We start from the raw sequence: 12,980 nt of genomic DNA on the forward strand, positions 1-12,980 counted from the left end.
AAACACAGGAAAATCCCTGAGGTGCAGCATTCCCAGCATAAAATAGCCTTGGGAATGTCACTGTACACTGGGAGATTCATGGCTTTTTGGTTTATGGGGGCACCAAGGGACCTTTCATGCTCGTGTCCCACTAATCTGTAAATGTAAATATTTAATACCTGGGTGTTTAACCCCCTCTTCCTCCTCCTTCACTGCTCTGGGAAAAGCACTCCTTGGATTCCAATCTCTGCCTCTAGATTCCCATGGAATCATGGAATGGTTGGTGTTGGAAGGGACATTAAAGCCCATCCCCTTCTACCATTGCCATGGGCAGGGACACCTTCCACTGGACCAAGTGACATCTCCCAGTTAATAACACACAACATTAAATGAGGGACAGACTGGTCTGATTTGAATATGCTACAAACCTAAAGACTTTCTACAGGAGAAAACACTTTAATTGGAAAAAGTGTTTTGGTAAACATCTTGTTGTATAAAAGGAAAAATGAAAAATAGAGTTTCTTTTTAATCTCCACACAAAGAGAAGCAACTGTGGATGACCCTGCATAATATTTGAGATATGTTTAGGTGTATACAAATATATACATATATTTATGTATCCTTGCCTATCTCAGGCACAAGAATTTGTGTAAATGTCCTTTTGTCTTTCAAAGGATATCTTATTTCCCCTTAATTTATTGGATATTAGAGGTTACAAACACCATCAAGCCAGAGCAGCTCATTCCTTTTGGAAAATGAGGCAAGCCTGCTGCCACAGGAGCAGGTGCTGTGGAATTCTCAGCTCTTTTCTCTTGTGGGGCTTTGTTTTCCTGCAGAATTCCCTTCAGCTCAGCAGTCCCACATCCATTCTTCTGTGATTCTTCAGCACCTTTCCCCCTCATTTGTTCAGGGTTAATGGAATTTGGAGAGCCTGGGAATGGCAATTCCTACAGAGGGAGGGAGAGACTCAACAAAACCACTTGTGAATGCATCTGGAATTTTGCTGGAACTCCAGGACCAAACTCTGTCATGCATAAAATGCACATTGAATCCTTTGGCATCCCTGGGGCAGGACTGGAATGGGATCCTGGGCCCAGAGCAGGAGCTGCGGTCTGGTGGAGGCTCCTCTAGGTTTTTCACAGCTGTGGATGCCCTGATACCTTGTAGCCTTATAGAGGTTCCATTCTGTTTTTTTTAGCAATAAAATAGCTTGGATTTTTGTTTTTGGAGTCAGGTGTTGAGGGAGAACTTTCTGTGGTTAAAGGTTTTACCAGAGGAACAGGAATTTTCCAGTTCATTGATAGCAAACCACCCCTTTGCTTTCCCTAGGAAGGAGTTTCACAATTACAGGAATGTTCAATGTGCCCCTGCAAGTCCCCAGACAGCAGGGAACTCTTAAACACTCCAGAACAAAGCTCTGCCTTGTGTTTTTTGCAGGATATGAATGATTACTCACCAGAGTTCAGCCAGAAGCTCTACAGGGGAATGGTTGCTCCTGATGCAGTCAAGGGCACCGTTATCACCACGGTCTCAGCTGAGGATCGGGATCCCCCGGTAAGGAAAAACTTCCCTCAATATTCCACACCCAAAAGGCAGCAAAATCCAAGCCTCTGAAGTGCCCCTGCTCCCTCATCAACTCAGAGTATGGGGAGCTTGACAGAGGAGTAGCTGCTCCCTTTGTTTCATGTCAGCCTGGCTTTGCTGCTCAGGACGGGCTGCATTTCCAAGGCTGCCTGCTGGAGCTGGAAAATCAGTGCTGCAGCTCCTGGCTGTCAGGGAGGCTTTGGGAAAGCTCTTTATCCAGCTCCAGAGAGTGAGAGGAGCAGGCAGGAAGGGAGCTGTGCCTGTCTTTGGGGTGGTGCAAGAGGAAAGAACCCACAGTTTGGTGAGGTTGGCACTGTTTGATGTCACAGTCACAGTGCACATCCCTGCTGAGCCATCCCACGTTGGTGTGGGACTGCAGAGCTCCCCAGCTGCACATTCCATGGGCAATATTTGTGCCCAGGGCATTTAGTTTGGGGAGAAAGTTTATTTTTGTCTCTGTTTTTGTTGTTTTTTTCTTCTGCTGCTCCCTGGTGAAGCCCTCCAGTGACACAACTGGGCACACACCTCTGACTCATGGCCTGTTGTGAAGTTTGATGTCAATTTTTGTCAGCAGAGCCTGATGAACATCAGTGGCCAGATGATCCTCTGAGGACAGGAAAAGGCAGAGCTGTTCTGCCAGCCAGGTTTAATTTTTAATTGCCAGAGTTTGGCATAAGAAGGAGAAAAATCCTCAGGGGGAACAGTTCAGGGGGAATGTGCCCTGCACATTAAAAGCTGATGAAGTGCTTGGACACAAATCAGGTACTGCTGAGCTAAATGTGGTGTGATTAGGGCTTGGGCAGCTTTTATTTAATATTAAATAGATGTTGTTGCCTTAAAATGAGATGTTTTGGGCTCTCTTTGCCCATTCTGATAAAAGCTCCATTTTATAATTGCTGTGTCTAAGTTTTGAAGACTAGGAGATCACTGAGGGGAAACAAAATAGTTCTGATTAAGGCATTTATAATCCTCAGTCCTGTGCAATCAGCATTTCCAGTGCAAAGTTATTTCATTTTTCATTTAACAACCCCAAACCCTACTGAACCATTTTGTAACATTTTTGTCACTATCACATGAACACCTGTTGAAGTTTATGAAGATTTAAAAATGAAGTTACCCTGAAGCCTCTAATAAATGCAAGGGCCATAAAAGTCAGCCAGCTATGGAGGGAAGCTTTTAAAGGAGGTTTGGAAAGGGTTTGTTATTTTAAAATAATGGCTGGTAGTTGTGTCCCTCATCTTTTTTTATTTTAAAAATTACCAGGCATAAATGGCTGTGTTTCTTTTTCTGCCTGAGCCAGCCTGTGCCACTGGAAAAATCTCTATTTATTTGAAGCTGGCTTTGACATTAAATGATGTCACAAAGTATTTGATGTGAATTCACTGGAAATTTGCTTTAAAAGCACACAGTCTTTTCTCTGCTCAGCAAGGGGACCTTGCTCTAAACTTGCCTTAAGGGATGGAATATTCTTAGTTATCATCAATACTTTACTTGTGTGGTTTGGGGGTTTTAAACCTGTTGGAATCTTATTTGCAGGTTACTAATACATTTATTTCATCAGTTGAGGGAAAGAAATAAGTATCTATTAAAAAATAATTGTAGCTTTAAAATACGCCTGTTTATAAGAGCCCAACTAATTTGAAGTCTCCAAGCTTAACTTTTCCTGTTGTCATTTTGCAAGTAATAGATGTGATTCCCATATCCAGAATAAAAGCCCAGCCAGATTTTTCCATCATCTGCAATAAAAGCTTTTCAGACCTAATCAGCTCCTCAGAGACAAGCATTGTTTTCAGCAAATCCCAGCGTTGTCAAATGAATATGGATGCTGTGAGGATGCAGCTGGAAAGGCCCAGCACCTGTGTGGGATTTCTCTGCAGATAAGGCAAATTTGAATTTTTCCAGGAGCAGAAGGGCAGCTCTGGGGGAAGGAGGAGGAGCTGGGAATGATGGCAGTGGAGGTGGGCTCCCCATTTCAATAAACAAGGATTAATTTAGGTGAAGGACAAGAGGGTGAAAGACACCTGGGACATCGTTTTCTGTGTGTATTTCCTAAATTATTTAGGAATTTATGGCATATAGGGGTAAGAGTGAGCTTTTGCTATTAAATGAATCCAACAGAACTTCATTTATTGGAGATGGAGATGAAAGCATCACTTGGTTGTATTTTAAAAAATCCTCCCAACAAACTTCCACACACTGAGTTATTTACAACTCCGTGTACCTCCCATGTGTATCCATATGAACAAATCTGAGGGTGAAAATGTGGGATTTTCTTAATTTAACTGGTGCCTAAAACCTTAGGCTATCATTAGAATGTACTGTTGATGAGAGGATGGGTTTTGCTGCAAAAACCTCGCAGATTTCTGATTATTATGAAGAGTTTCTCAGTTAAAACACTTTGTGGCAGAGTCAAGCACTTCCTCAGAGATACTTTGTAATGTTTTTATTTCGACCTGTGGATTTCAAAGTGGCCAAAACCTCTTGGCCTGGAGGCATCAGAGACCTCTGATAGTTATTCTTCAGGTCCTTGGTGAAATGTCAATTAAAACATAAAACCCAGAGCCTTTCTCTAAAGGCCACAGCAAGATTTGCAGGGCTCTTTTGAGTAAATGTCACTTTAAATTCTTACCAGTTGCTCCTTTCTTTTCTAGTTTTAATTCTCTTTTTATTTGCAGCGACTGAGAATGTAAATTATGTTTAATAGCTACTTTTACATATGTTATAAACTTGAAACATCCTTCTGGTCACGGAAATTTGGGAAATGTTGCCTGAAAACTTGGATTTCATGAAATTTGGTGAACCAACATTTTGTCCTTTGGCTGTTTGGAACAACCAACACTAGATTTTTCTACATTTTTCAAGTAGTAACAATTTATATAAATACATAAATAATTTTTCAAATTACTTGGTGCATCCTCAAGTTGCTCACTCTGTCTTTCCCAGAGGAGCTTCTACCTAATTCCAGTTACAAGCAGGAAATATTAAGCAAAAACCAACAAAATTAGGCCAGAGGGAATGATGAGGATAAAGCAGAGCCATGGCTGCCAAGGAAAAACTTGGAGACAGCTTGAAGTCTTTCTAAATAACAGGTAAACCTTATAACAATTCCTGTGTTGGAGGCACCAGATCTCCAGCTGGGGTCTCACCTGAGCAGAGTAAAGGGGGAGAAGCACCTCTATGAAAATATTTCAAGTCCTGCTTTGCTTTAGTTAACACAAATGTGCTCAGATTTGGGTTCTCTTAGATATTTCCCAGCCTTTTCAGGGAAAAATTGCAAAGGCTGGACAAAGCCAGTACCTGGCTCAGTCACCTGCACTTGTGGATGTTCCTGGCACAGGCTCCAGTGTCCCAGCCAGCACCTACTGCCAACCATCTCTTTTTTGGGCATTTAGATCATCCTTTGTAGCTGAAGAAATCATCAGCCTGGATTAGTGTTGGATAAATCCCTTGGAGACAAGGAGAGTTTTCTTCCTGTTGAAGATTTTTATGCCTCACTGAAGTAGCCTGGTAATGAGAGATGAAAAAATGGTTCTGAGTGGTCTCAAAGCTCTTAATCTTCCAAAAATGTGGGCAGGAGAGCACGAGGAGCTGTTTGATAAATGCTCAGTTTATTTACCAGAGGGAATTCCCGAGACTGACATAAAAAGAAGTGTTTGTTTTTCCTGTATATCCCTTTTTTGATATGGGTTATCACTGTAAAAGCTGGGATATTTCTGCCATAGGCAATTCCCTTCCATATCCTGCCTTTTTTTTCTGGATTGGAAATGTTAATAGAAACAGATGCAGAACACTAATTTTAATGAGCAGCCAGCTTCCAGAGCTCCAGAACATCCCATTTAATGCTTTATCCATCTCCTAACACCTCCTGAGGCTTTCCTTCAGTGGAGCCCTTTTGTCAAATTGGGAGTAATTGTCCTTTTTGTCTTCCATGCACTCACTAAAAGTAACAGGCTATGAGATATTCAATTAAAGATTTCACTGCATTTTAATTGGAAGTAAAACCATTTTCAGCTCTGGCCAGACCTTGGTATTTTAAAAGTGGAATTTCAGTGATATGGGACACATGCTGCAAATTCCAGGAGTTCCTCAAGTAATTTTATCTCAAGCCTTTAAAAGTTGGTGGGTTCTTCTGTGAGAGTTAAAAATTCAGAATTTCCAGCTTTAGCAATTCAGAATTTCAGGTTCTCTTGTTGAGTTACCTACTATAAAGAGTAAAATCCTTCAAATTTTAGGGTTTATATGAATGAAATTAAGATGAATTTACACGAGTGCACCATTCCCAGCCACCAAACTCATCATCCACCTACTCTGGGCTGCCCCATCTTCCATGGTTGCTTTGAGTAAGTTACAAAAACCAGTAAAAAGTTACAAAAGTAAGTTACAGAAACCTGTAAAACCTGTAAATGTGGGGGTTTAGCACCACTTTCTAATTTTTTTCATGGAACTAGCTTTACAAAATTTTCCTTATTGAATTCCTTATTATACAAATTGCTTAGGTTTGAGTTGAAATCTACATGTAGAGATAATATATGGAGATTTACATGGAAGTTAACTCTGTGTTCATGATGCTGCTATTCCAATACTGGTCCTTAGGGGTGAAATCCAGGCACACCTGGGATCTTCATCTGTCAGCTTCAAATGAAAGTGAAACCCATTTTTGCCCATTCTTTCCTGGGCCAAGAAATGTTGTGTCTGTAACCAGTTTGAGTCCCAGAGTGGTTTGGGTTGGGAGGGACCTTAATTTCTGTGTCAGAAATAAATGGCATTTTTCCCCTGAGCAAATGGAATTTTAAGGAATCATGCAGCCATGGAAGAAATAATTGGAGCTGGATGAGCTTTTTTTAAAGTTTTATGTTAGTCCTGAATCTCAGGGAAACTTTGGAGAGAATGAATGTGGTTCCTGCCAAGCACAATCCTTACTCTGTGGTTTATTTGGGAATATTATCAGCTAGATTCAAGTTTTGCTGCAGACATAATAATGCATCTAAATTAATTTAGAACAGAGGCAAAAGATGATTAATATTTCAGATAATTAAAACTTGCTTCTAAATAGATTTCCCTGGGAAATCTCTCTGGAGATTTTTCTAATTACATCAGTGCCAAAATGCCATAAATAAAAAATAAATCCTGGTTTTGTTATTCTTCTGAAGTGACAGGAGCAAAGTGTACTTGATAATCACATCAGGAACAACAATAACCTGATGAGATTTTTGTTTATTTAATCACAAATTACCTGGTGTGAGGAGCTTTAATGATGATGAGGATTCTTAGTCTTCCAAGCAAGTTTAAGGCCATTACTCCAAGCCCAAACAGGCTGGGTTTCAGCAGGTAATTTGCTCTTAATTATAACATTGAAGAAAAATGACTGAAGCAGGGAATGCCAGGGGGAAAGTTGATAATGAACTCTGCTATGCCATGATCCCAGAAATTTCTCACTTTTTCCAGGATTTGCCCTCTGTAGCATGTGTGAAGTGCTTTTAACTATGAACACAATCATTTATTAATTTGCTAACCACTGGAACATGCCTGGCAGACCCATTTGGGATGATTAAAGTTGCTGATGGCCTCATAAACCCTGCCCAGGCTGGAATTCCTTGGAGAGCTCCAGGAAGCAATGCTCAAATGACTTCTGTTGGATCAGCAAAACATTGATAGCATTTAGTGAGCTCAAATCACTTTTGTAGCCATTTCCATTGCTGTTTACAAAAGGAAATGTTCTGTTTCCATGTAGCTTGTGGCTGGCATGGGACAAGGAATATATTCCCAATCCCAACAAAGCACGTTATTGAATACAGGTAAAAATCAGCCATCCACCATTAATGATGTTTTGGCTGTTTAAACACAACATAAAGGTCAAAGCCTGATCTGAGCTTGAAACTCAGAGGCATTCAGAAAATTAAATCATGCTGTTGCTAGGACAGAAGTGTTTCTCTGAATCTACTCCCAAATATATTTGGGAAAAAATTTAGTTGGAATTTTGTAAAATGTCCCAAATCTCTGCATATCCAGACTTTGGCATGGAATGGAAAGTCATTATTCAATAATGGAAAATATTGAATAATGGAAAACCATTATTCAAACATTAGTGTGCAAAGAGGGAATCTGTCCTAGGGTGGATGAAGAGGCAGATGAGACATCCTACAAGTAGCTGGGAGAAGTCTTCCCATTGCAAACTCTGGTTCTCATGAGGGACTTCACCCTACTAGGTGTCTGCTGGAAATGAAACCCTGCAGAGACAAAACCCTACAGGAGAGACAGAGAGAAAACATCCAGGAGATCCAGTTCCCCTGGAGTTTGTGGAAAGAAAAGGGCCAAAGCCCATCTAGAATTTCTCTGGCTACAGCCATAAAAGACAATAGAAAATGTTTCCATAAATGTACCAGCAATAGGAAGTGGGCTAAGGACAATCTCCATCATTTATTAGATTCCAGCAGGCCCAGGGCAGGGCCCATCCCCCTGTGCTGGCACCTCAAATTTTGGGCTCCTCATGGCCAGAGAGCCCTGGAGGAGCTGGGCAGGGGCTGGAGCCCCAGGAGGGGCTGAGGGAGCTGGGCAGGGGCTGAGCCTGGAGCAAAGGAGGCTCAGGGGGCCCTTGTGGCTCTGCACAACTCCCTGCCAGGAGGGGACAGCCAGGGGGGGCCGGGCTGTGCTGCCAGGGAACAGGGACAGGACAAGGGCAAAGGGCCTCAGGCTGGGCCAGGGGAGGCTCAGCTTGGACAGCAGCAGCAATTTCTGCATGCAAAGGGTGCTCAGGCCTTGGCAGGGGCTGCCCAGGGAGCTTTGCAGTGCCCAGCCCTGCAGGTATTCAATAAAGACCTGGCTAGTGGGACATGGGGACACTTTGTGACATAGCCAGGCATGCCTGGGTTTGGTCCTTGTCACCAAGAATCTAAACCATGGGGAGGGTTCCTTATGGAGCTGTTTAAAATCCATCTGCGAAACAGCATTTTCTTTAGCCACTGCTAAGCTTCTTAACCTTTAAACAAATTTTATGCCAAGTCAAAATATTTTTGAAAGGTGTTTTAACCAGCCTTAAGCCGTGCCCATCTTGTGTTTAAAAATTTCAGTTTTTATAAAACACTTCTGGGTTTAAGAAGGTGGGGGTTCAGCCCTTTTCTTTCCAAACCTCTGGTGATTTTTCCTCCTGGACCTCTCAGGTGTCATGGAAGGTGTTTGGGGGGGGATTGAAGGGGTTGCTCAGGTTTGAGGAAGACAAACAGCAAGTTTGGCTTGATGGCTTTAGCAATGTTACATTTTAATCCCTCAGGAGGTGTGCAAAACCCCAAAAATCTCCAATTTGCTTCTTTTTGCTTTCCAGGGCACCCCAGCGAGTCGGGTTCGCTACAAGGTGGATGTTGTCCAGTTTCCCTACAGTGCCAGCATTTTTGATGTGGAGGAAGACTCTGGACGTGTGGTCACCCGAGTGAACCTCAATGAAGAGCCCAGCACAGTGTTCAAGGTACAAATTCAGCTGCAGTGCCACAAAATTCCCTAGATTTGCTGGGATTCCTTTCCCCATCATGGTTCTCCTTTGTTTCTTCTGTTACATAGAATGATTCCAGAATCATTAAGGCTGGAAAAGACCTCCAAGATCAAATCCAACCTTTCATTGGATTTCCATGCAAAATTTCCATTCTGTTTGTTCCTTTGTTTCTATCTTTTTCTTCTGGCGTGTGTTTTGTGCCTTTGTGATTTCAGGAATGTCTTGAAGGGATGTCTTGAAGGTTGCACCTGTTGGGAGGGTGGGGAAAACAGAGAGGCAGCTTGGGGAACCCTCATTTTTCCCAAGTTCACTTTCAACAGGGCTTTTGGAGAGAATTTGGGGAGAACTTTGTAAGAAGAGCTAGTTGTCTTGTAAATGAAGCTACTGCACAGCTGGGTAGTTCAGGACTTCTTGTTCATGAGTGTTTTGATGTAAAAACATTGATTTTAAGGAAACCTAAATTCCCATTTTGTTGTCACTGGTCCTAAAGATTCTGGAGTGAATGAGTGTGGATAAAGGTGTGATTTTAACCTAAAGCAGTAGAGCATCTGCCCTTTAAGATCCACGGGGTAGTAAAAAATGAAAATAGAAGTGGGTCAGTAAGGAAAAAAATAATCTCCATAGTATCTTGGGTTGGATGTAATTTCCTACTTGGAAACTTCCTTACACTCATTAAGGTGCTCTTTTCTTCTTTCAGTTATTTATTTCTGAAACGAGGGTTAAAGAGAGGTTTATTTGCTCACTTTCCATTGTGAGGAATAAAGCTGCCCACTGTTTTCCACTCCTGAGTGTCCCATCAAGGGCTACTTGAGCTGGAGCAGTCCCTGGTTTAGGACAGTGCTAATTTAGGTCCTTTTAAGTTTCTAATTAATATAATAAAACCCAAGGGAGGAGAGGATTTTTTTTCTTGGTTAACATCACCAGAGTGGAACTTTTCTGTTGCTGCACTTGCTGGTTTTACTTCTGAGTACTTATTTTACTTCTAGTACTTATTTCCAAAACTGGGATCTCTCCCACACTGTTTCATATCAGGGCAGTAAATGGGACATTCAGCAGGGAATTACTTTCCAGAAAATGTGAATTCTTGGGGAAAAAACACAGAGAAGACTCCAGAAATCAGTGATGGGAACACTTGGAGTTGGTATTTACTTCAAGACCACTGGGCTTGTGTCTGCTGCTGAATCCTCTGGGAATTTTTCCAGTCACTATTTAACATCTGGGTAATTTCTGCAATTATATCTTGTACTGAAACAAAAAGGGTTATTGTGGAATAGCTCAGACTGGCAGAAATGAGTTGAAAATGAGGTACAGACCTGCCTCAGGTAGCAACCTCCAGAAATAAGGAAAAGATTTAGGGAGAAAACTGGAAAAATGCCCATCGTTCCTTCTTCAGTGGGCTGGAGTCCACACACAAGAACACTTCATGGGAAGCTAAAAACAAATTAACCTGCTTGTGCCAGCACAAAATCATGAATTAAATCATCAAATAGACATGAGAAAAGGTTTTTAAAAATCAAAATATTTAGAACAGGTCTCATTTAAGAGAAGGTAGTTTGGTCTTGTCCATGTTTGAGCTTAGAGCATCTCTTTTCTGCGGAGGACGTTTTGGAGGGGGTTGGAAGTAATGTTAATTTTTTTATTCTAAGACGAGCCCTTGGTTCTAGATATTAATGTCAGCAACAGACAACTGTCACCCAGGGCTTTTCCTGCTTGTTTTGTTGGGAATGATAGAATCATTGAGGTTGGAAAAGCCCTCCAGGATCATCAAGTCCAACCTGTGACCAACCCCGCCAGAGCACTGAGTGCCACAACCAGCAGTTTCTTGGACGCCTCCAGGGATGGGGACTCCACACCTCCCTGAGCAGCCCATTCCAATGGTTAACAACCCTTTCCAGGAAGAAATTCCTCAAATTTACTGTGTTTCTGTAAATTTTCCAGCAGAAGTTCAACCTGAGGATGGCTGTCACCTTTTCCCTCCGCGTTTTGTTCTTACGCCGCGTGTGATTTGCAGCAAAAGAAAATCACGTCTGATTTCTTAAACCCTGCAAGTACCAGAATTGCTGGAAGTCAGGATGAAAAATGTTCTTCTGTGTAGTCAGAGCCTGATTTTCTGTGTTGTTTGTAGCTGGTGGTCATTGCCTACGATGATGGGGACCCGGTGAAGTTCAACACCACCACGGTGGAAATTGCGGTGCTGCAGCCCTCAGTCATCCCACGCTTCACACAGGATGAATACAGGTAAGGAGTTCATTCTTTCACCCTAAAACTGATGTTTTTAAAGTCAAAATTAAGTCCTCCTTGAAGGGTAGTCTGAAACAGAGCTACAAAAATACTCTGTTGAGGTGGAATTTTACTGTCTGAGCAGGTTGTCACCAGCTGGAAAGATCTGGGCTGATGGTGATGGAAGGTTTGCTTGAAATTTTCCCCTCAGAAGTTGTTGAAAATATCAGTCGTTTGAATAAACAAATTTCATGTGCTGGAACTAGGACTAGGATCACCAGGGCTCTAGGTTAAGTTTTCTGGAGTTGTTTTGACCCTCTGCATCATTTGTGTGAGGCACGGGAGGACTCAGACCCGACCTCTTCAATGTTAGAAGTGCAGGTGATGGTTATTATCACCACAGAGACATGATTTCATCATTTTACCCTCTGACAGTTCATTATCATCGACCTCAGTATCTTAAAGTTGATCAAAAGCAAACCAAAAAGTGGGCTGATTAGCTTGATAATTTTGTAGCAGAGAATGTGCTCATGAATTTGACATCTGTACAATAATAGGAAGTGATAAGATCAGGGCAAGCAGCTTCAAGATATCAAGAAGTTGCCATGTGTTCTCTCTATGCCACTCTAGTGACATAATCAGCAGCAGAATGTAGTGGGGTTTGTACAGATATTTCCAAATCCAAGGACTGCAGGGAATCAGAAAGCAGAAATTGAACACTAATTGCCTTCAGTAAGCCCTAAAGGATGGGCTTGTTCAGCTATTTAAACAAGTTTAGACAAACAAACATTATCTGTGCTGTATTTGTCCTCATGATTTGAGTATTAGCATATTTCCCACTTAAAGAAATGAAAAACAGCAAAAACAAGCCTCTCTTCTCCTAATTTTATATTTAACTTGGAACAAATATGAAATGTGAAGGACCAGTGCAAAATGACAAACTTTGCATTTGATAATAATCCTTAGCTGAGGGATTTTTCGAGAGAGAGATAAAGTGTTCCTGCTGCTCCCTGCAGTTCCTTAGGTATCTCCAGAGGTGTGCAGTGTTTGCTGCATTATTTTGGGTAATGTAGCAAATAAAAACATGTTCATTTGTGACTGGAATTTCAGATCAGGGCAGGCAGGTCTCTTTTGGAGCAAACTTGCTGTGGAGCAAGTCCAGAGAGGGCTCAGAAATTGCTGAGGGGGCTGGAGCAGCTTCCCTGTGGAGCCAGGCTGGGAGAGCTGGGAATGCTCAGCCTGGAGAAGGGAAGGGTGTGTGGAGACCTCACAGCTCCTGCCAGGGCCTGAAGGGACACAGGGGAGCTGGAGAGGGAGCCTGCAACAGGGACTGGAGGGACAGGACACAGGGAATGGCTTCAGATTGACAGAGGGCAGGGCTGGGTGGGACATTGGGAATGAGGAATTGTTCCCTGGCAGGGTGGGCAGGCCCTGGCACAGGGTGCCCAGAGCAGCTGGGGCTGCCCCTGCATCCCTGGCAGTGCCCAAGGCCAGGCTGGAGCAGCCTGGGACAGTGGAAGGTGTCCCTGCCATGGCAGGGGTGGCACTGGGTGGGTTTAAGGTTCCTTCCAACCCATACCAGTCTGGGATTATGAGATTTCTGAGCCTGTTTTGATCTCCAGTTTTATCCCAGGAGCTGGGAATGTTTTTTCACTGCAGTGACTTGTAGCCCATAATACCTTTTGATGACAACACCTGAATAAGCCAGGTTATC

The 12,980-nt window shown here is 42.5% G+C and overlaps 1 protein-coding gene across 19 annotated transcripts in view; it reads left to right on the forward strand.

Moving 5' to 3' along the window:
- Positions 1-12,980, forward strand: part of PCDH15 (protocadherin related 15) — a 642,855-nt gene that overhangs the window by 556,160 nt on the left and 73,715 nt on the right. For all 19 annotated transcript variants that reach the window (XM_077183412.1, XM_077183413.1, XM_077183407.1 and 16 more), the window contains 3 exons: positions 1,417-1,533; positions 8,882-9,022; positions 11,172-11,284. In XM_077183412.1, the coding sequence (XP_077039527.1) occupies positions 1,417-1,533; positions 8,882-9,022; positions 11,172-11,284 (371 nt within the window). The remainder of the gene's footprint in view (positions 1-1,416; positions 1,534-8,881; positions 9,023-11,171; positions 11,285-12,980) is intronic.

The sequence above is a fragment of the Agelaius phoeniceus genome, chromosome 9 (assembly GCF_051311805.1).
Source record: "Agelaius phoeniceus isolate bAgePho1 chromosome 9, bAgePho1.hap1, whole genome shotgun sequence".
Lineage (NCBI taxonomy): Eukaryota > Metazoa > Chordata > Aves > Passeriformes > Icteridae > Agelaius > Agelaius phoeniceus.